This window comes from Triticum urartu, chromosome 5, assembly GCF_003073215.2.
Source record: "Triticum urartu cultivar G1812 chromosome 5, Tu2.1, whole genome shotgun sequence".
Taxonomy (NCBI): domain Eukaryota; kingdom Viridiplantae; phylum Streptophyta; class Magnoliopsida; order Poales; family Poaceae; genus Triticum; species Triticum urartu.
In genome coordinates this window covers 571,619,909-571,644,062 of record NC_053026.1, presented here as the reverse complement: position 1 = coordinate 571,644,062, position 24,154 = coordinate 571,619,909, and the positions used below count along the sequence as shown (strand labels likewise).

The following is a 24,154-nucleotide window of genomic DNA, read 5'->3' as shown; positions in this document are numbered from 1 at the left end:
CTTTAAAAACAAGGCCTAATACTACTACTAGTGTCTTGGGGTGAAAAGGTGACTAGGGTTTCCGCCTTCCGCCGACGGTCAGTTCCGTTGTCGATTTGCCTCATCTCGTGTGGCCTTATGGTATGGGGCCGTGGTGGATCCTTGCCTTTACCGATGAGAGAGCTTCATTTGCAGGTGTTTTTTTGAGTTTGGTTAGGCTTTGTGCCCTCTTTTGACAGCGACGGCTATTTTAAGATGGAATAAAGTTCTTTTCACTTAGCCCTCGTCCCAGCGGTGCGCCTACCGCCGTTGTTGTTGTTGTTGTTGTTGTTGTTGTTGTCTTTGTTGTTGTGTGTATGTGTGTGTGTGTGGTGTGTGTGTCTGTGTGGGGGGGGTGTCTCCGACAGACCTCACGGGATTTAGTCGGTGGATCCGGTCTTTTTTTGACAGAAAGACTGTAAGGGAACCCGCTACAGTATATTGGTGCAACAAACCCAAATTGCAAGTATCATGCCTTGAACCTGAGTGAGTGGGAAGATATCAGCCCCTTCCGACCACTAGGCTATGCCTTAGTCTGCATGGATCCGGTCTTCGTTCGTCCACTATGTGTTTGTATGTTTGATCCGTTCGATCTACGATTCTCTTAATCGGCGATGATTGTTTTCTTTTTTTGAAGTTCTTGATGACTGTTGTTCTGATGCGGTGGTTCCGCGGGGCCTTAGCATGACGACTTTTCGATGAGTCTACTAGAGCAAAATTTGTCTAACTCCGGTGAGGGATGTTGACGGCGACACGCGTGCCTCCTGCGTGCATTTTGTCGCTAGCTGGTCTACGGACCTGAATATAATTTTTGTTATTTCTAATGTTATTTGTACTGTCGATCTTTATTTGTTTGAAAAAGAAAATAAGAGGCAGAGTCGGTGGAAAAAGGATCGGGCAGATTTTGGGCGAACGCCGAGCACACTCTCCTGCTGCCCCCTGTCAGTCGCGACCGATTAAAATCCCCATCGGTCTCTCCCTGGTGGCTACTTGGAGCACACCTGTGGGCTGTGCCGCCTCATGCGTTCACCTGTTCTGACTCCTGAGCCAGGTTTGCACGTCTGACTTTGCCAAGCGAGGCAAGATAGATGGCCCTTCAGGGCCACCACGAGGCCATTTCAATTTTGAAGCGGCCGAAGGAGGCACTCGAAGCAGCCAGCCAGCCAAGTAGCCACGCAACCTGCCTCCGGCTGATCAGATCATCAGCTAACCTAGTCGAAACTTTCATCCACTAATCTAATCACAGCCCCGTCGATTACTCTAATCGACGGTCCAGAATAATTTATTTAGTAGACAAATTTAGGGGGCGACTGATGATTTTTTTTATTAGCGTCGCCGTCACCAACCACCAGCAGCCAGCGCCAGCAGCGGACGGACGTCGCCGTCCCTTCCGTCGCCTCAAGGGCCTCCGGCTCCGATCCCCTCCTATAAACCCGCCGCCCCCTCCCCCCACCTTTCCCCAGATCAAAACCCCTCCTCCCCATCCCCTCCATCCCTCGAACCATCCGTCCGTCGGCCATGGCCACCGCCGCCGCGTCCCAGGTACGTCCGCGCCGACCCCGTCCCGCTCCTGGGCGACGGCTGCCGAGTTCTCACCTTTTCCCTCCCTCTGCAGGTGGCCTTCTCCGCGCCCGTCGGCGGCTCGGACCGCGCCGTCAGGAGCTCCGGAATCCAGGTGCGCGTCTCCACATCCCTTTACGCAGCGCCAATCGTGTGCTAGTGCGTGAACTAGTGGGAGCAGTTTTAGGCACGAGATTCGATACCGCTAGCTGCGCCTTTGGCTTCCTGCACAGATCAACTAGTATCACCTGCACATAGACACACTTGTACTGGTAGTAGTAGATGCACATTCAGTAGTAATTCTTCAGCGCTCTTGCTTCGATTGCAGATATTAGCTAGCATAACTTACAAATAGGACACACATAGCAGTAGCAGTGCATACGCATTCAGTAGTTCTTCAGGGCTCTTGCTTTGCTATGCCGTGGATCCCCAGCTCACAGCCTTTTCAGCGGCGCCCCCAACATCAACAGTATGCTGATTTCACCTTTTGCTACATTTCAGGGCATCAACAGTCTCAGCTTCAGCAACAAATCATGGATCGGCACCGCATTGGCGTGCGACAGCAAGGCCGCGGCACAGTCGAGGCATCTCTGCAGGGCAGTCCAGCAGTCGAGCAAGAGCAAGGTCTCCGTCGCGCCCCTCGACCTGGAGAGCGCCAAGGAGCCGCCGCTCAACACCTACAAGCCCAAGGGGCCTTACACGGCCACCATTGTCTCGGTTGAGCGGGCGGTAGGCCCTAACGCCCCAGGAGAGACGTGCCACGTCGTCATCGACCATGGTGGCAATGTGCCGTACTGGGAGGGGCAGAGCTATGGGATTATTCCTCCGGTAAGTCTTCAGCCCATTCCATCACTTTCTCAGTTTCATCCTCTGTCTTGTTGAATACTGAACAGGGGACTCTTTGTCTTGCTAAATAAGAGGATAAACATATCAAGTTGTGCTGTACTGAAAAAAATTATGTTCAAAGTTACAGACATTGATTTGGGTATGCTGCTTGATTTTATTATAGGAGAATTACCTTAGGATTGTTCCTCCAGTAAGCGTTTAGCCATTTCAACCACTTTCTCTTCCATCCTCTGTCTGTCTTACTGAATAGTGAATACTGAACAGAACAGGGGTTGTATTATTAAATAAGAGGATAAACGTATCAAGTTATGCTGTACTTGAATTATGTTCAAATTTATAGACATTGATTTGAGTATGCTGCTTGATGCTTTGTGTAGGAGAATTGTTTTAGGTTAACTCAAGTACCACATATCTGTTCATAGCATTTCCTGCCGTCCATGTTTTCACCATCTTTAGGTTAACTCAAGTACCAAGTATCTATTCATTACCTTGCTGTCGTCCATCCTTGTTTTCACCACCCATCTTCATTGCTCATCAAACCTTGTGTGCATCTATCAGGGAGAGAACCCAAAGAAGCCTGGAAACCCACAGAATGTCAGGCTGTATTCCATTGCATCTACTCGGTATGGGGATTCATTTGACGGGAAGACTGCCAGTTTATGTGTTCGCCGTGCAGTTTATTATGATCCTGAAACTGGCAAGGAGGACCCCTCGAAGAATGGTGTCTGCAGTAATTTCCTATGCAACTCAAAGCCTGGGGACAAGATTCAGATGACAGGTTGGTTGCTTTCTTTTAGATGGATGCAAAGGCTTTCTTGTGTGCTAGCAGTTTTATATGAGCGCCTCTAACTCTAAAAGGGCTAAGTTTTCTCGTTTACATGTGCCTAATGTTCATTTGTCTTAAACCATCTATTTCTGAATCCTTTGACAAAAAGAGCATTAGACATATATACACATTGTGTAGGATGTAAATTAAGATGGAGTAGGAAGTAACCATTCTTCATAACATTAAGAAAGAGGGGAGTTTTTCACAGTGCCACTGGTTTACAGTGTACATTCTGAATAAGAGCAACTTTTTTTTTGGGGGGTAACTTCTGACGCACTAGCCAGACAAATAATAAATCCTTTATATCCAAGAGCCTCTTACAGTATGGCCATCGCTGACACTAATAGCTATCTTTGTTCTGTCCTGCTGGCTGCTGCCGACTGGATCTGTTCTATTAGTTTTGTCGTACTTGATTATTATTTTTGGATAAAAGTCTAATTTTGATGCATATAATAAATGTCCTTCAAACAATGTGCTGCTTCCTGTTCCGAGATACAAACCAAACATGTATGCACATACTCTTTCTGGTAGAATTGTGTATACTCAGGCCCTGTTCGGTATCGCTCCGCTCCACAACTCTGCTCCGGGGCCGGCGGAGCTGCAGTTTCCTCGCTCCGCAGATTCCAGGAGTGGGTGGATTACCGAACAGGGTCTCATAGTTCATGGCATATGATGGATGTTCTAAAGTTTATGCATCTCACTGTCATTTCATTCTGACCCCAGGGCCCTCTGGCAAAATAATGCTCCTACCTGAGAGTGATCCAAATGCAACCCATATCATGATTGCCACTGGCACTGGTGTTGCTCCCTACCGCGGGTACCTACGCCGCATGTTCATGGAAGATGTCCCAAATTTCAGATTTGGTGGCCTGGCTTGGCTCTTCCTTGGTGTGGCTAATTCGGACAGCCTTCTTTATGACGAAGAATTCACAAGCTACCTGAAGCAGTATCCAGACAATTTCAGGTTATTAGACCTCTTCCATCGTCATACCTTGTTTCTGTTATTATCTTTACACATGCCCCAAACGCCATTTTGTTATTGACTTGGATGCTTCCGTCATCGTAGATTGGGTGTGCCACCACTTGAATAAACTAGTTGAATATAATATAATTGAGTGTGTTGAATTTGTAGGTTCGACAAAGCACTAAGTAGGGAGCAGAAGAACAAGAGTGGCGGCAAGATGTACGTTCAGGACAAGATTGAGGAGTACAGCGATGAGATTTTCAAGCTTTTGGATGGCGGTGCACACATCTACTTCTGTGGTTTGAAAGGAATGATGCCAGGGATTCAGGATACACTCAAGAAGGTGGCAGAGCAGAGAGGGGAGAGCTGGGATCAGAAGCTATCGCAGCTCAAGAAGAACAAGCAATGGCACGTTGAGGTTTACTAGGATCGGAACTGTTCAGTTATCTATGATTTGCTCTGCTGTGAGACGATGTCAGAAAAAGGCAGAACACACACATGGGATGATTCTTGTGATGGTGTAGAATTATCAAACATTATTTTTGAGAGAATCATAAGACTGTCCATGTAATTCATAAGCTTCTGCATCACATGATGCGTGAAAACGAAGCATGTAACTTATGTTATAATTTCTTGAGGTGTTTTGTCTGAAGCCGAATTTAAGCACCTGTCCTGGTTGTTCATGGTCTCATGGATGAAGTGCAATACTATATTGTAGATTGTTATTCATTCAAATATTCAGAGGGCATGTAAATATTCTGTGTGTACTTCATGATATTTTCTATGGAAATTCTTGCTAATTTCAATGATACTTATTTAGTATCCAAATTTGTGTTGCCATTTTACTCTCTGCCATCCCTCATATACGAATTAGGCTCATGCCATTGGTTTATCAACTTCCATTGTATGTTGTGCCTCATCCAGTTCCTTGCCCATTCAAGACAGTGAGAAGAATTTGCTTTCTTCGTGTATATCAGGAATGTTCCGAGGCAGCACATTCATGAAGGAATCCAACACAAAATTCGACACTCAAACTCTCGAAATACCCGTCTTGATACATAGAATTGACAGAAAATGTTATGTACAAGTCCACAGAAAGACACCCAACATGCGATTGCAAGAGAAAGTCGAGCCTACTGGAGGGAAACAGACACCCTAACTTTAGGTTTGGCCCAACTGCACATACCACATATGCTTACCAACTTCAGGTACAAATGCTAAATATCCGGGATATACTCCCAAAGGACTACTGCACATGGTGTACATGCTTGAATATAATATAGGCACACTTGCCACACAGGCCATCAGAGGGGTAAACTCATTTCTTTTATTTTTCTTAAAACACAGTACAGATGCAAATGCTCACACACTCTTTCTCATGAACACACACACATCCTATCCTCGTGAACACCTCCGAGAGACCAAGCCAGCAAATCTTGAGATTGATGAAGTCATAACAGATGCCTCGTAGTCAATGAAAACGTCCTCTTCCACTGAACGAACATCACCAGAAAGCCTAGAATAAATTCAGGAAAATGCACACATCGGTGCAAGTCTTGGACTTAAACCCGGCAGGCTGGTTCCACCACAAGAAACCTAACCATCTAATCTATGCTCACTTTGTAGCTGAAGTTATTATTGATGCCAACCAATTGGAATACAATCCTGAAGTTATGAAAGTATTGCAGGAGAGACAGTCAGCGACAATATGCGGCGATGGCACGACTCTGCACAAAGTGCTGTTTAAGATGTAGTTTGCCAGCTTGTTGCTTTTGTCGGTGAGACAGTAGGCCTCAATGTGCTCATCAAATCTCTCCTGAAGATCAAAGCTAAAATAGATAGTGTCACCACAAATGGAGGGGAAAACCCTCATGGACACCGAGAAAGAGTAATGCATCGCTAAGAACAGCGCCCGCTTGCTCAAGGTCTTGACCCGGAGTAGTCTCTTGTTATCGAAATCCAGTTGATACACTTTGTACCTTGAGTTATCTGAACAAGAAAGCATACGGTGCACCACCATTAACTCTCCACCGTTGTCCACGAGGTGCGCGGTACCCGCCGTCCTGCAAACGTGCCTCCGCAACTTGGCAGCCACCTTCATCCGTGGTCGCCGATCTGCCCTCGTCTCCAGCACCATGAGGTTGTCCTCTGGTGTAGTACCAGCGGCCTAAGAACATCAATGGAGCTGTACCTCGAAAATATCCGATCTGAACCAGTGTCCAACGCTCATCGCCAGGCTTGGCAATGCCAATGATGAGGAACCACAGGCGGATCACGGAGCTCCGGGGATTTAATATTTTGAACTATGGTTCAAATATGTGCGGACAGAGTTACCACTAGACTTGGTATTAATAGAGCACTAGGTGCTCTATTTTTTTAATTTTTTCCCACAAAAAAATAGAGCACTAGGTGTTTTAATCGAGATCCTATAACCCAAGCCTAATATCGTGACAAAGTTAAGATAAAGCAAAATATTCGTTCATATGTAGAACAATGAAGAACCAGTTTTTTCCCCGAGAAAATGCAGAAGAACTTGCATCAGAATGAATTGATGGAAGAAAATACACGCTTTCAGTTAGGCACACCCTCCTAAAAATGAGATTACGATGGAAGGTCGAGCCCCTGGGACAATTGCTTGTATGAAGCCCATTCATACCGGTACAATAGCTAAACGAGAACAAATACAATTGCAACTCAAATCACTGATGCTAAGTGTTTGCAATTTAGTTTGACAACATTGCACAAGGAGAGACAGTCAACAAGAGTAAGCGGCGACGGCAGCGCTGCCGTGGAGCTGTTCAGGATGTAGCTTGCAAGTTCGGTACCTCTAACCACAACATTGTAGGCTTGAATTTGCATACTCACTCTCTCATCCAAATCGAAGCTCATGTAGATAGTGTCAGAACTGATGGAGGGAAAAACTTTTGTGGACACCGAAAGAGAGCAATGTCTAGCCATAAACAGTGCACGTCCATTGAAGCTGTTTGCCGGGAAAAATTTCCCCATCTCCAAATCCAGTCGATACAGGTCGTAGTCGAACCTCCTGGGGCTACTCCGGAGCATGCGGTGCACCAACATTAGCTCCCCGCCATTGTCCACCATGTGCATGCTATGAAAAGTTGAGCACAGTGGCCTACACAGCTCGGCGGCCACCTCCATCCGTGGTGGTTGATCCAGACTCGTCTTTAGCACCATGAGATTATCCTCAGTGACGCAATAAAAACGGCCCAAGAACACTAAAGGTTTGGACGGATGGCTTTTGTATGAAACCGATGTCCAGCGCTCATCGCCAGGCTTGGCGACGGCTAGGATGCGAAGTTTGTGTAAATACGACACGACCACGGAATCATCGGTGATGCCGCAGCCCCACGCTGTCATGCATTGCTCGAAATGAGTAGTACTGATGAGGTAGGTGTACCGGTAAGGAGGCAGCAGCGTGATCAGTGGCGGGAGCTCTTCGAGGTGGCGCTTGAGCGGATTTAGTAGTCGAATGTTGGTGCGCTTGTGGAGCAGGAAGAGGAGGCCCTCGGACGTGCGCCCAAGTGTTTCGTGGTCGCGGAGCTCTGGAAGATCAAGTTTTATGCACTCGCTGGTGGAGACGTTGAGGAAGCAACGGCGGTGGGAAGGGGCGAGTTCCTCCTGGAGCATGATCCACTGCCGAGGATGGCAGCGTCGGTCAAGGCCGTACACCCGCGGGTCTGTCGTGTGGCGCCTCCAAGGGTGGCACACGGCGCGGAGGCGGACATTGCCGGCCATGTCGCTGGCGAGGACGCACTCGGCAACAAGACCCGCCGGCCCATCGGCGAGGTTTGCCCAGTCCCGCCTGCAGCAAAAGCAAAACGGATCAGAAGTGTAGGGACAAACCCCTGGCCAGCTCACCACTCATCTCCTCTCACTCTCACTCGCTCGGACGAAAGTGGTAGAAGATGAACAAACTTTTCCAGCGACGAACGCCCCGGCCGCCGAACGGCCTGTATATATGTTGGCTTCTATTCAACTCAACTACATACATGGAGGTACACACGCACACACGCAGCACAACTTCGGAAGAACTCTCACATCGACCGGACGTATACCACGGTCCTGATGAAGACTACATCTTCCTTAGGCTCCTCCCCTCGGCTCATACCGCAGCCGTGGCTCGGCAACACATCGGCGCACCTCCACCAATACATATTGGTTGGATTTTTATACCCGTGCACACACACCTGGATAGCTACCACGCACGCACGCACACACTGACTTGGCTTGCCGCTACATGCACTCGGCCACACGGCAAGTTACGCATGCACTAGCCTAACAGCCACTAACCCATGCACTAACTACTCACTGGAATCTCTCCACGATCAACAAGATCCGGCTGTGCAGCTAAGGCATGTTCAATGCCTAGGCGCTTGCATGGGCGCTTAAGGAAATACAAGAAAAGAAAAATCGTGTAGCAGCGGTGTTAGCGTCCAGTCCTCCAACGGCAATGACAAGGTACAGGTACTTAACAGGACGCACTCGGTGTCATATCTCGAAAGAAAAAACGGGCTAGCGCCTGGGGCCAGAAGTAGCGTCGACGCTAGCATGAATCCTGGGCTTAGCCGGGAATAGGAAAAAACGGCCAGGATATTAGGCTTAACTACTGGGGATTTAATCCTAGCGTCCAATCTAAGCGTCCCTGTTGTAGCTGCCCTAACAACCATGCATGCATCAGCACAACGGCTCGGCCGCCACTCACGCACGGCTAAGTCAAGATTATAGCTATCAAGAAGATCAGAAACGAGTGAAGAAACTGAGTGAAATGCTAACGAAAATCGGCCGGCCGGCCGCTCCTAACACTCGCTTAGGGCCATGCGGAGCGGCGGAGGCTGCGAGTGCGCGCGTGCCCGCTGCGTCTTCTGAGATTCCGATGGAGTCGCAGTAATACTCTTGTACTGTGTCTTGTAGTATTTGGCGATGTCGCTCCTCTACGAATCCTTCAGCTGGCCCATGACAAAGCAATATAATCCCCGATAGATGGCGCATGGACGATGTACAAGCCAATGACATGTGGTGCCAAGAACGAAAAACCACGCTACTTCTCAAGCTGTATATTTTTTATTTTGATAAGAGATCAATTTTATTAACTCAAATGAAGCATCAAGCACGATGAGTACACACCTGCCTCCGCATAGCTAGTATGCATACGTCCAAATAAACACGCTGGTAAAAAGAAAAATCAAAGAGCCCCGTCATGTTCACTCCCACGCTCCTGCAGCACGTCACTTTGGCGCCCGCAGCCACCCCCATTGCCGCCGCCAGCTCTGTTTCTCCGCTTAGCACCTCCTCTTCCTCGCCGCGGTTCACGCCTGGTTTCCCGTCGCTGCAGTCCCTGGGATAGGAGCTGGTGGCCTCGCTCCAGATTTGCGGCTGAAGGCTGCCCATCCTCTCCCCGCGGCTGATGCGGTCGCCTCCGAGGTTGTCAAGGTTCCCAACAAGGTGAGGTTTGTTGGTATTGATCTAGAGGCCCAATGGGCCAAAACGAAAATAAAAGACCAGAAATAAAGTTACGTTAAAGAGAGAAACAGGGAGGCCACCAACCAACGTTCGTACCCCTCGATCTCAACTTACGCGCCCTGATCGGGGGCACCCTAACCAACTATGGTTTTGGTCCCCTGTCGCCAGCGCACATAAAAAGATGGGGGAGCAGCCGGCACCTACGCTAGACTAGTTCTCATACGGTTTACTCCTGCTCCCCACATCCCTAAACCCTAACCGATCTGGGGGAGCGCTGCACGACGGGAAGATCATCTCCAAGCTCTGCCCCTGTTCCAGGGCAGTGCCGGTGCCGCCCGGAGGGACGCCGCTACCTGCAGCGAGCATCTTCACCGAGCCTGCATCAAGCCTGCATCGAGCAGGCACGGGACTTCGCACCGTCGACACCAATGGCAGCTTCCATTGGTGGTAAGAACCTAATCCATCTCTCTGATCTGTGCTATTAGGTGATCTAATGCCTGGCTTACGATCTGTTAAGTAGATCCTACGGGATTATAAATCTAACAATGGTATCAGAGTATGGTTAAGCCTAGATTAGATCCCTAAGATGATCTGTTTAAGTTTGATGATCATGATTACGACCTAGTGATTAAGGTTAGCCCTCTGTTAAGTCAAGTCCTAGGGTTAAGAGGTTTCTATTTAAATGACTAATCTGCTACTGGATCAATGCTAGTTCCTTTATGATTATCAACAAGTTATGTTAGTTTACCTGTATCACGCTTCCGCTTCAAGTAAGGTTAATTAGCACTGGTTTTGTTTCATGTTAAGAATATAGAAGGAGGGGAATCAGATGAATCACTCGTTTTTTCCCCTAATTATGAGAAACCCTAGCCCTAGAATTTTTTCCCCATTCCGAAATCCCAAAATCAGAGTTAAAATGTTGAAATTAAGAGAAAAAGGTGACGGGCTCACCCAGATGACGCCGGCTTTCGGGGTCCGCACGGCCGCCGCCGTACGCGCACGCCATGGCCGGGACGCCGCCGCCTTTCGGGGTGGCGCGCGGAATGAAGCAGCAGCCGTCGCTGCTGCGCTCACGCACGCGCGCGTCGCCTGGCCTCCGCGCCTTGCACGCCGTCGTCGCCGCCGAAAGCTTGCGCCAGCGACCGTTGGCGAAATGCCCCGCAGCCGCCGCCTGCTCGCGCCACCGAACGCCGTACTCGCGATGCCCGCAGCCACGCTCGCCGGAGGAGCGCGCCGGACTCGGTCCGCGGCACGCTGCTCCGTCGAACGCAGCCACCGCGCCGCCATGGCCGTCGTTGTGCGTCGCCGTTCCGACGATTGCGGGAACGAAATGGGGAATTGGCCCCTAGGGTTTGACCCTCGCTCGTTTTGCTCCGTGCGGGATGATCGCGGCCATTGGCCCGATCGGACGGCCGAGAGCGACGGGTGGCTCAGGGCAGGCCTTCGGGCATTATACGGGCCGCCTTCGCGGCTGGGCTTCGGCCCGAGTTGTCTTAGCCCGCAGAAAAGGCGTTTTTTTTGTTTACTGGGCTAGGATTTAAAGAGCTGCCGTGGGTTTTGGGCTAAAATTGAAGTTTCTGTGCGTTTTCTATTTATTCAGTGTGTTTCCGTATTATGATTATTCCCAAAATGTTCTTGCACTGTTATAAATAGAAAATTGCCAGAAAAATGATTCTGAAAATTATGGTTTAGTTTTCTGAATGAAATGGAACCAACAAGAAATTTTATTTAGAAAACTTTTATGAAATAATGTTTGTGTCATTTTATGGCACATTTATGTTCATCCCATGGTAATATCAATAAATGGAGAATTATTAATGTTGTAAAATTGATATTACACATGAGATTAATGTGATCATTTTTGTAATATAGACCAACATTGTTTTACATTTTTGAATCACTCCGTTAATTCCTTATTATTTTCTGCCCAACGGTGATATAATTTGGAGTTAATTTTTGCATGAAAATTGATCAAACCAACGTAGGTTAATTTTTGTGCAATTTAATTTAATTATGATGTTCTTTTCCTTTACTTATGATATTTCGAAACATGACAGCTTCCGGTTCTCGTGGCCTCGAGATCGAGCCACTTACTGGGAATAACTTCCAATCGTGGAAGAACTCGTTGCTTTTGCACCTCGGATGGCATGAGGTTGACCTCGCACTGAGGGAAAGTAAACCAGCGGAACCTGCAAAGGGTGCCACTGGGTATGCTGAGCTTAAGAAAGATTATGATACTAAAGTTGAGAAGTGGGAGAGGTCAAACAGAATGGCGCTCCTAATTATGAACTTCTCCATCTCGACTGAGATTAAAGGGGCTATTTCTGCCAATGAAAGTGCCGCCGAATATTTGAAATCGGTGGAAGAACAATTTAAGGGCTCCGAGAAAGTGTATGCAGATGAGCTTTTGCACAAGCTGCTTGCAAAATATGACGGGCATGGAAATGTGAGGGAGCACATCTTAAGTATGAGCAATGCCGCGGCAAAGCTTAAAACCATGAAGTGTGACTTGAACGAAGAGCTTCTGGTGCTCCTAGTTTTTAGGTCACTACCCTCACAATTCAATCCATTCAAGATAAACTATAACTCTCTTGAAACCAAATGGAAACTATCTGAACTCATTGCACATTGCGTTCAGGAGGAAGAGAGAATGAAGAGTGAGCAGAAAGATCAAGCTCTCCATGTTAACTCTGTAAAGAGGAAGCATGAGAACCATGCTCATAACAATAATGTGCCCAACAAAAAGCAGTATTCCAAAAAGAATCCTCCAAAGCCTAAGCAATGCAACGAGGCAAGTTGTTCATGTCCCGCACCTTCAGCAGCTACTTCAGTTAATCTTACAAATGCCGCTGGAGAAAGACTTTGCAATTTTTGCAAGCAGCCAAATCATTTCAAGGCGGACTGTCCAGGTTTTCTTAAGTGGCTGAATAAAAAGGGTAAGGATGAGATCACTCTTTTAGATGAATCTCTATATGTTGATTTTTCTGAATCTACATGGTGGATTGACTCAGGTGCGACTGTTCATGTCGCGAATTCTTTGCAGGGATTCCATATAAGCCACACACTAAAGGGAACAAGAAGACTTAATGTCGCGAATGGGAAGGAGGCTGAAGTTGAAGCCGTGGGCTCCCTCACCTTGAAGTTGCACACTGGTTTCCTACTTCAGCTCAAGGACGTTCTTTATGTGCCTACTTTGAGTAGGAATTTGATTTCAGTTTCATGTTTAGATGATTTTGGATTTCATTGTACCTTCGGGGAGAAACAATGTTTTTTAAAGTATTGTAATAAGGATGTTGGTCTCGCCGTCCGACGAGGCAAACTTTATATGTTAAATCTTTCCGGTTATCCTATGTGTGTGAATCTCTGCGAGATGAATATGAATGAACGCAATCATAAAAAGAATGGGAGAAGTATCAATCCTTCTTCGAAATTGTGGCATCGTCGCTTGGGCCACATTTCGAGAGGGAGAATGGAACGATTGATTAAAGAAGAAATACTTCATCCGCTAGATTCCTCTGATGCGGGCAATTGTATTGACTGTATTAAGAGAAAATATGTGAAAACAATTAAGAAAGGAGCAGTAAGAGCCACATCGGTCCTTGAACTTATTCATACTGACATATGCGGACCTTTTAACGTAAAGTCTATGGATGGTTTTGATTCCTTCATTACCTTCACAGACGATTTCTCTCACTATGGCTACATTTACCCCATACGTGATCGATCCGAAGCTTTGGACAAATTTAAGATTTATAAAGCCGAGGTTGAAAATCAACTCAACCTAAAGATCAAAGTAGTGCGGTCTGATCGCGGGGGAGAATATTATGGCAGGCATGCTCCTTATGGGAAAATTCCAGGACCGTTCGCAAAATATCTTGCTGAAAATGGAATAATTGCCCAATATTCAATGTCTGGTGAACCTCAGCAAAATGGCGTAGCTGAGCGTCGCAATCGCACTCTTATGGATATGGTACGTAGCATGCTTAGTCATGCGAACTTACCAGTAAGCCTTTGGATGGAGGCATTGAAAATAGCTGCACACATCCTAAATCTTGCTCCAACTAAGTCAGCACCGAGCACACCTTACGAGATGTGGGTGGGAAAGAAATCGAGCTTGAATTACTTGCGAGTGTGGGGCTGCCCGGCTGAAGCTAAAGTATTCAATCCACATATTAAGAAATTGGACCCAAAGACAGTCAGTTGTTTTTTCATTGGGTACCCTCATAGAGGAAAAGGATATCGCTTTTATTGCCCAGGTCATACCACCAAGTTTGTGGAAACCAGGCAAGCGGTGTTTTTTGAGGATAATGAAGTCGCTGAGGTTAGGGCAATTGATCTTGAGGAGAAGCGGGTGTACGTTCCATCCCCGACTATCCAACAGAACTTTATCCCTATGCCTAATATGCATGAGACACCTACTGGTGATCCCGAACCTGAAGTGGATCCTCAATCTGACGAGGAGCCTCAGCATAATGAAGATCCTCAGCATGATGAGGATCCTCAGCCAAATGATGATCCTCAACCCAATGATAATCGTCAACCTTCTCGGGCAAGAGAAAATGCACATACTAATGAGCCTATGAGAAGATCACAACGGGAAAAGAAAAAGGCCATCTCTAGCGATTATGTCACTTTCATGTGTGAGGATGAAAATGACATAGGGAAGGCACAAGATCCAACCTCATATAAAGAAGCCACTAAAAGTGAAGACTCGTCCAAATGGTTGGTAGCCATGGAAGACGAATTGAAATCTATGAGCTCGAATGATGTTTGGGACTTAGTAGAAGTTCCTGATGGAGCCAAAAGGGTAGGCTGCAAGTGGGTCTACAAAACCAAATATGATTCCAAAGGGAACGTTGAAAGGTTCAAAGCAAGACTTGTAGCAAAAGGTTTTACACAGAGAGAAGGAATCGATTATAAGGAGACCTTCTCGCCTGTGTCATCCAAAGATTCTTTCAGAATTGTCATGGCACTTGTATCTCATTATGATTTGGAGCTGCATAAAATGGATGTCAAGACGGCATTTCTGAACGGTGACTTAAAAGAAGAAGTTTACATGACTCAACCTGAAGGTTTTGTCGTGGAAGGAAAAGAACACATGGCATGTCGTTTAAAGAAATCCATATATGGCTTGAGGCAAGCTTCAAGGCAGTGGTACCTCAAGTTCGACGAGATTATTAGAACTTTTGGTTTTAAAGAGAATGAAGTGGACAACTACATATATGTTAAATTTAAAGGCAGTAGGTTCACATTTTTAGTCCTATATGTGGATGCTATTCTATTGGCTTGCAGCGATAAAGATATGTTGCATGAGACCAAGAGATTTCTGTCCTCAAAATTTGTCATGAAGGATCTCGGTGAAGCCTCGTATGTCCTTGGCATCGAGATTCATCGAGATAGGTCCAAAGGAACATTAGGACTATTGCAAAAGGCATACTTTGAGAGAGTACTAAAGAAATTCAATATGCATAAGTGCTCTTCCTCACCTGCCCCCATAGTTAATGGCGATAAGTTTGGGACTTTCCAATGTCCGAGGAACCAAAATGAAACTGATCAGATGAAGTCGGTTCCTTATGCTTCAGTTGTCGGAAGCATCATGTATGCTCAAGTATGTACACGCCCTGACTTAGCTTTTGTAACCGGGATGCTTGGCAGATTTCAATCTAATCCAGGACCGGACCACTGGAAGGCCGCAAAGAAAGTCTTGCGTTATAAGGTACTAAAAATTTCATGCTTATATATAGAAAGTCCGATAACCTGGAAGTTATTGGTTATTCAGACTCTGATCTTGCCGGGTGTGTGGATAGTATGAAATCCACGTCAGGTTATATATTCACACTCGCTGGAGGAGCCATATCGTGGAAAAGCTCCAAGCAAAATATAGTTGCCTCATCTACGATGATGGCAGAATATCTAGCATGTTTTGAGGCCACCGGGCAGGCTGTATTCCTAAAGAATTTCATTCCCGGACTTAAAGTGGTTGACAGCATTTCCAAACCACTGACATTGTACTGCGATAATGAACCCGCAGTTTTCTATGCGAATAACAACAAGTCAAGTGCTGCTGCCAGGCACATTGACCTAAAGTACCATGTTGTTCAACATAGAATCCAGGATCAAACTATTAATGTTAAGCATATCAGTACGACACGTATGCTTGCGGATCCGCTTACTAAAGGCTTACCACCCAATATATTTCGTGAGCATGTAGCCGGCATGGGATTATTGGAAGCCTCTTGATTATGGAATTATGGGACCGCTAATATAAACCACTCCCAATAAGAAAAATGTTTCCTTTTCGAAATAGGATGTGTGCTATGAATATTGAGGTTCAATGGCTTTTCATTGGCTGTTGTAACACCTTACTCTAGTATATTATTCCTATGGAGAATGGACAAAAGTCATTGAGCCTAACGATCAAGGGGGAGAATGTTGGTATCGATCTAGAGGCCCAATGGGCCAAAACGAAAATAAAAGACCAGAAATAAAGTTACGTTAAAGAGAGAAACAGGGAGGCCATGAACCAACGTTCGTACCCCTCGATCTCAACTTACGCGCCCTGATCGGGGGCACCCTAACCAACTATGGTTTTGGTCCCCTGTCGCCAGCGCACATAAAAAGATGGGGGAGCAGCCGACACCTACGCTAGACTAGTTCTCGTACGGTTTACTCCCGCTCCCGACATCCCTAAACCCTAACCAATCTAGGGGAGCGCTGCACGACGGGAAGATCATCTCCAAGCTCTGCCCTTGTTCTAGGGCAGTGCCGGTGGCGCCCGGAGGGATGCCGCTACCTGCAGCGAGCATCTTCACGGAGCCTGCATCAAGCCTGCATCGAGCAGGCACGGGACTTCGCACCGTCGACACCAATGGCTGCTTCCATTGGTGGTAAGAACCTAATCCATCTCTCTGATTTGTGCTATTAGGTGATCTAATGCCTGGCTTATGATCTGTTAAGTAGATCCTACAGGATTATAAATCTAACAAGGTTTGACTTCAATGTAGATTTGCTAGGGATACGCCCCTCCCCATTCATGGCGCCCACTGACCCGACATCAAACCCGCTCCTGCTGCTTCATTCAAGTCCTTGGCGATGCGTGCGGAGCGGCGTCCCTCGAGCCCTGTGCTGACCAGGGACGGGTCAAGAGGAATTACTGCGGCGGAGGAGTGGCATTTGGTGCGAGCACCATACTCTCCTCCCCAGGGTTAGAAGAATTTCATCAAGCTAAGGGACCGTGAGTGCCACTGATGCCTCTTCACTGGCCATTGCAAAGCAGATTGCGACAACCCCTTCACATGCAGGCGCTGGCAGTTTGGACACAGGGCGAGGGGCTGCACCAACACTCCCCCTCCCCTTTGTCCTCTCCATCGGCTTCGGTGACTGCTACTGGGAACGCGCTTCATCGACCTGCTACGCCCCCTGCTGGACCTGTGCTATGCGCCATGCCACGACGTGACATTCGGGTGGGAGACCCGTCGCTACGCCCTGAAGAGGGGAACATGGTGATCGTTTCCTTGCCAGAGATGGAGGCAAATGCAGCATGCATGGCGTCCCTGGGTGCCTTCCTCTAGCTTGGGGGAAACATGCCCTCGGTGAGCCCCGCCGAGATCCAAGAAGCCATCTGCGTGTAATTTGGTGTCGGTGGTGTCAAGGTTGTTTCTCACTTCCAGGAGGATTTCTTTGCTTTGTTTAACTACGAGCATCACTGTGACAAGGTTACGGCAGCGCCGGGGCGGTCCCACCACAATGGGCACATATCAGTTAGATTTGACGCGTGGAGGCCCGGGTCACTTAGAATACCAGCATCACCCAGTTACAAAGTGTGTTTGATAGCACACAAGGTATTCCTCCGGTATTAGGGATCGACATGATCTCATGGTCTAAGGAACATATACTTGACAGGGAGAAAACTGTAGTAAATAACTAAGTGATACGATCTAATGCCAAGCTTACGGTTGGGTCTGTTTATCACATCATTCTCCTAATTACATGACCCTGTTATCAAATGACAACTCATGTCTATGGTTAGGAAACCTTAACCAACTTTGATCTATGAGCTAGTATAGTAGAGGCTCACTAGGGACACGGTGTTGTTTATGTATTCATACATTTATTTAAGTTTCTGGCCAATACAATTCTAGCATGAATAATACACATTTATCATGAACAAGGAAATATTATAATAACTAATTTATTATTGCCTCTAGGGCATATTTCCAACAACCCTGGCTTATATAAGATATGACCCCCTGGCATTGCAAGATTCATAGTCGGCTACGTCAGTGTAGGGGAGTCTTCGACGGATACTGATTCCTTGTCTTGAACGACAAGGCTCATCGATTCTTCTTTGTAGAGCGCCATGGGCCAACATAGTGGCCAAGGGCAGAACCGACCTAGGGGTTCCCAGGACGGCAACCGATCAACATGGTGAGATACCCTTGGGCTGCAACATTGTTAGTAGCCCATGAACCGGCCTTCAAGATTGGTTGCACATACAATAGTGCCAACCCGCACATCATCTTTGGTTCCCTGAGGTTGAAAATGGTTCTACGACACCCTTAATAGCAGTTGTTCGTCGCCGACCTCCTATGACGAGACTGTTTCCAAAGTTGGACGAACCACTCCGATCTTGAATTGCCCTTAGGATTACAAAAGTCCTAGTCGGCTACGTTGGTGGAGGGAAGTCCTCCACGAATACGAATTCCTTGTCTTGAACGACAAGGCTCCTTGAATCTTCTTCGTAGAGCGCCATGAGCAGACATAGTAGTCCAAGCGGAACCAACCTAGGGGTCCTCAGGCCGACAACTGACATGGTGAGGTACCCCTGTGACGTAACACCATCAATGCCCAAGAACGACGCATACCTTTTGGACAAGGACTAGATCCTTGTTTTCCAAATCTATGCTATACACATCATAGAGAAGTCCTACCCGAGGATCCCACCTAGTCTTACATGGGTCTACATGGACATCAACAAGTCCAAGCCAATGAAAGTCCAAGTAAAAAAAGAGCTAAAAGGAACCTTAAGTGGTCCTATCTGCTAGTCAAAATAGTTCACTCGTCGGGAGAATGAGAGTCTCAAGGCTAGGCCTAGTCGCTAGTCGAGTTAGTTCTGCCATTGTGATCTCAAAATAGGATTAAGTTGCGCTCCAATGAGGTGACCAAACTATTACTATTAGAAAATTTTGTGATGGTTGTATCCTTTTTCAAAATATATTAAAATTTCACCAACTCATTAAAAATATAAGATATATGATAGTTTAAAATCTGGTAGTGTATATAATGGACAACACGTAAATTGCATGCATCACAAAATCAAAGTGATATGGCACAATCGAACTATATCGGATTTGTTGGCGGATTAATACAACTAACTGAATATGCCACTTATCTTTCTCTTCCCTTCCCCCTCTGTCTCTTCACTACCTTTAGCAAATTAAAATTTGTATATGGAGTTTTGAATCAGCTAGGAATTCAGGTTACAAAGGCTAGAAATTGGTTGAGTTCAGCCATAACTACACCCATTAACTTTGGAGGTAAGAAGCATATGAACATTGTGCTTTAACAACACCGATTTCTTCTAATATCCTTGATCCCTTCACTAGCCATGAGCCATAAATAGAACCAAACGAATGATATATGAACAAACACAATTTAGACAATTTGAGGAGAAGACTTTATTCATTATTTGTCTCATACATGGCGCTTAACATAAACTATCCTAAGCACAACCTCATCAATTACAGATCTGAAAGAGAAGTTGTTGTGAGGCCGCCAGGCACATGAAAGTAAAAACCAATGGTTCTCCTCCCGCGACTAAAATAGCATCACTATGCCAGAGGTGGGAAAGTGTAACCTGCATCAATCAGTTTGACCAAACATGTGATCAGAAGAGCACAACATGCATATAAATTGGTTAACTAATAACAAAATCGTGTGAATTAGAAGAAAATTTGATATCAAAACTGCATGCAAGCAATGCCCATCATTGTAACTCCCTTAATATATTTCACTTACTTCCGCACTTGTAGCCACGTGGGAATGGCTTCTTGCAGAAATTGGCAACATAGTCGACCTTCTCCATACACCATATCTTTTCTTTCTCCTTGGTGAGACCGGCACAAAGGCATGGGATGTTCGCCTTCTGCCACACAGCACAACACGCCTTCGATGGGTCTAGCTTTGGCTCTGCTGGCCATTTCGTATACTGGCTGCACTCCTTGATCATGTCCTGTCGGTCACCCTCGCATTCATCGGCCGACACGGCCACCGCAATGGCGAGGATGATGAAACATAAGCACATGAGTTTCGCCATGGCTATTACTATGCTACACCGCCTTCTTTTCCCTTTGTTGTTAGAATGGTGCAATATAGGATTTGTGTGGCTTCTTTGTGAATGTGTGGGATACATGATTTTGTTAGCTATGGTTTGGTTTATATAGCCTTGTTTGAGATATGATAGGTACATTAGGTGTATATCTTGAAGCTATAGTACCGTATCAAAAAATTAATGTGTACATTAATTGCACATCCAGAGGCTACACCATACATTACTTGTATATCTTGAAGACAGGACATTGCATTAAATAATGAATGTGTGCATGAATTCTATATATACACACTATACATACATCGATTGTGTATATCTCGAAGATATGCAATAACATTGAACACTAAATGTGTTCATTAATTCCACATCTACATGTTATGCATACATCGGTTGTATATATCTTGAAGATATTGTTTTCTTCAAAAAATGAATGTGTACATTTATCGACAAATCTATAAACTACAACATCACCTTAATTGTATATATCTTGAAGATATGACACCAGATCCAAAAATGAATGTGTACATTAATTGCACACCTACAAGCTACAACATTAAACCACTCTAATGGCTACAGTACTGCATCGTTCTTTGGAAATATGCACCGGATCGTGTGTATTGCACTATGCAAGACATTGGACACGTACATTGTGTGTATTTGAAGAACCAAAATCGCCGGCATTCCTATTTGTGTATACTAGATGATGCCCTACACATTGTGCCGGAACCATGTTACATAAAGCAGTGCTTAAAACAACTAAAACTAATGGAAAACAAATGTAATAGTGTTCTCGATTTACATTTTGAAAACAATAAAACCTGCAAATTATGTGACAACATTATGTATAAAAAGATAAAAACTTTTGAATTGAACCAAACTCAATGCCAAGCATTAACTATATATTTTTCTTCCAGCGTCCACCACATATACCTTTCATGACCACACAAAATTCAGTGCAATTTTTTTAACCCATTACTAAAATGCATGCCTGGCTTGATTAGGTGGCATGGTATGCACAGATGGATTAATGCAAAGAAGTAACTTATGAGTACATGCATGACTTCTAACGTCAGACAATTTTGGTCGGACGAATATCACCTATTGAGGTGATGTGGAAACATGCATGCGGAGAGAAATTTAGTGCATACATGTTGTTAGTTCTTTGTGAAAGTTGTGCACATGAATAAAAATTATGTGTGTGCAATTTCTAGCTTTGATTTGGCACATCCCAACTAAAAATAAAATTGATTATTAATAAATAAAGAGGGCATATATATGCACTAAATATTTTATTCCGGTTTTCTTAACTTACCCTAATAGTTGTCTCCAGTTTATTCTCATGGAAAACCTACATTATTTCAGTTGCCTTGATGCATAACTTCCTTCTATCCTCAAACCACATATTCCTTCAAAATTTATGGTTGTTCATGAAATATTCAATTCAAATTAGTATTGTTGCTAAATATCTTGAATACAATATGGAAGTATTACAAAAGAGAGACACCTAGTGACACTAAGCGAGTGGCAATTTTGAGAAAGAGAAGGCAATATTGTTAGTTATTTGATTTTGACAGTTTGTATACATGAAATATAGACAATTCAGAGTTACGTATGAAATTTTGGCATTTAGTTGGGTTTGTTTACAAATTTAAAGTGAATTTACTATTAAATAAAACGTTAGCGGCATGCCTTTTATATAAAAACGCTGCTAGATTTATTCCATAGGAAGGGGTGTCTGAATGAGAGAGTAATCTTTTAGTAGATCATGCATCAATAAAAAAGACAGGTTAATTATCCGCAAACACATGCACATGGACTATACATACGCGAGCAAGCTGGCAGCGGTTATATATACTCCCTCTGTCACGGTTTAGTAGGCGCGCTTGCAAATTCTCTGGGACCTAAGTGGTTATCTATTGGTTGTGAGATGGGCTAAAAAATAGCATTCACACTACGCATACATATAGAAATAGTATATCGGAGTACTAATTAGCTAATAGAAATAAATGCAATGCGCCCTAAACCTTGTCTATTATGAAAACACGCGTAAATTTAACTGTGTCTTCTAAACTGTGACGGAGGGAGTATAATATTACAAAGTATTAAAGTGGCTAAGCAGGGAGCAATCCGCTGCGTTTTCAGTGCTGAGCGATGCCTCATATTCTAGCGACACATGTATTCAGTTTTTCATCTGGTTTACTGCATGTTTTTTCTCTCTATTCGCCACCGGTTTTTGCTGGGCCTAGATTTCATTGGTTGACCGCCCTACCTCTTTTTTTAGATAAAGAGCATACGTCCGACTTTATAAATAAAGCCATCAGGCAAAGTAGCACAACCTAACACCAGATCAACATAGTAACAGGGTAGACAAATAGAAGGAGTTCAGAGACATGGCAAACCAGCCAATCATGGCACGCAGGCCAGACCTAAGATAAATAGAGAAGACGTCAGGGTTTAAGAAGCTTCGTGATGTTTGCGCGCCAAGGAGGAAGCCGTAGCCAGAATCCTGGACATAATAGCATCGAAGGCCTCATGATCAGCATCCCTAGTCAATGATCTCCACTGCTGTAGGAATATGCCACTTTTAAGTAAGCAATCAACACGATTAGCCCAGAAGATATGCTCAATGGTAAACTTGTTTCTAGTGGTCCACAACGACCAATTGATCGCTGCAAACCCAACCCAGAAGACCCTTTTACAATACCCAGATAAGCCGTTGACAAATCTCCGCAGATCCACAAAAGAAGAGGGATTTCAAGCCACTTGAAGCCAAGAACGGATACAACTCCACACAAATTTAGCCAGAGAGCATCAAAAGAAGATATGATCAGTATTTTCAATGTCCCCGCACAAGGCGCATCTGTCTGAGCCCAGGCCGTTCCTTTTCCGGATTTGGTCCACCGCGGGAAGCTTCCCACGAAAAGCTTGCCATAGAAATATTTTGATCTTAGGAGGGACACGGGCTTTCCAGATGCACATGAACTTGGAGGTGGGGGAGCCCAAAATAAGTTTAGCATACACAGACTTAACCGAAAATCGACCAGAGGCAGAATGGGGCCAGACCACCGAGTCCTCTTCCTCCGAGAGCAAAGGGAAGCAAACAATAAGACGATGCCAGTCTTCCAACTCTTTAGGAGATAGCGTTCCACGAAGGTCTAGGTCCCAATTATTCACCGAGAGCTCAAAGATAGAGATCTCTAGATTAGAGTAGTAAGAAAACAAGACCGGGAACGTCACCGCAAGGGTAGCTTCCCCGCACCACCAGTCTAACCAAAAGCGAGTAGGTTTGCCATTCCTGACTATAAACTTGACCAACGATTGGAAAATTGGTCGAACTTTAACGAGCTGATGCCAGAATTGGGAACCACCAGAAGACGGAGCAAACATGGGACTCGATGTAGGGAAGTACTTAGCCTTGAGAATGGAGAGCCACAGCGGGGTCTCCACAGAAGACATGATTTTCCACCACCACTTTAAGATGAGGCATTTGTTCATGACATCAGTGTTAATAATACCCAACCCACTAAGGTTTTTAGGTCTGCAGATAAAATTCCATTTCACCATCCTATATTTACGCTTGTTGTCCGCCGAATTCCAGTAGAAGGCACCCCTGTATTTGTCAAACCCAGCGTGTGCCCTCCCGAAAGGAGGTAGAAACCCATCAGGAACATGGGGAGGGAGGAAAGGCAAGCATTGATTAGAGCGACCTTGCCAGCTTGAGTATTGTAGCGGCCTCTCCACGGCAGGACCCTGTTGCCTACCTTAGAAACAACCGGAGCAAAATCCTTAGCCAGCAACTTGTGAGGGGAAATCGGTAGGCCAAGATACTTGAAGGGGAAAGAGCCTAGGGAGCAGTTTAGGAGATGAGCAGCTCTTTGGGCCTCAACGTCCGAGACCCCAGTAACAATGACTTCACTCTTGGCAAAATTGATCTTGAGACCAGAGAGAGCTTCAAAGCAGAGGAGAAGGAACTTCAAGTGAGCTACACTATCATCGTTCATTTCAACCATTATGATGGTATCGTCCGCGTATTGGAGGTGGGAGAGTCCATTAGGGGCAGGGTGGGAGCTGACAGGGGTAATATGACCACCTGCCATAGCCCGAATCAGAATGTGGGAGAGGGAGTCAG

General features: G+C 45.6%; 3 protein-coding genes across 3 annotated transcripts; 1 reads left to right on the top strand and 2 right to left on the bottom strand.

The window, feature by feature from the left end:
- The first annotated feature begins 1,403 nt into the window (after nucleotides 1–1,403).
- Nucleotides 1,404–4,882, top strand: LOC125510835 (ferredoxin--NADP reductase, root isozyme, chloroplastic-like). The gene is made up of 6 exons (XM_048676105.1): nucleotides 1,404–1,560; nucleotides 1,634–1,693; nucleotides 2,080–2,406; nucleotides 2,983–3,202; nucleotides 3,974–4,214; nucleotides 4,383–4,882. The coding sequence occupies exons 1-6, from the start codon at nucleotides 1,537–1,539 to the stop codon at nucleotides 4,639–4,641; spliced, it is 1,131 nt and encodes a 376-aa protein (XP_048532062.1). The 5' UTR covers nucleotides 1,404–1,536; the 3' UTR covers nucleotides 4,642–4,882.
- On the bottom strand, nucleotides 4,628–11,030 carry LOC125510836. The gene is made up of 2 exons (XM_048676106.1): nucleotides 10,647–11,030; nucleotides 4,628–8,037 (listed from the first exon to the last, which is right to left on the bottom strand). Exon 2 carries the CDS (start codon nucleotides 7,968–7,970, stop codon nucleotides 6,909–6,911), a length of 1,062 nt encoding a protein of 353 aa, XP_048532063.1. The 5' UTR covers nucleotides 7,971–8,037; nucleotides 10,647–11,030; the 3' UTR covers nucleotides 4,628–6,908.
- An 8,318-nt stretch (nucleotides 11,031–19,348) lies between these two features.
- Nucleotides 19,349–20,098, bottom strand: LOC125506075. The gene is made up of 2 exons (XM_048670951.1): nucleotides 19,713–20,098; nucleotides 19,349–19,551 (listed from the first exon to the last, which is right to left on the bottom strand). The coding sequence occupies exons 1-2, from the start codon at nucleotides 20,008–20,010 to the stop codon at nucleotides 19,526–19,528; spliced, it is 324 nt and encodes a 107-aa protein (XP_048526908.1). The 5' UTR covers nucleotides 20,011–20,098; the 3' UTR covers nucleotides 19,349–19,525.
- Nucleotides 20,099–24,154: the final 4,056 nt, after the last annotated feature.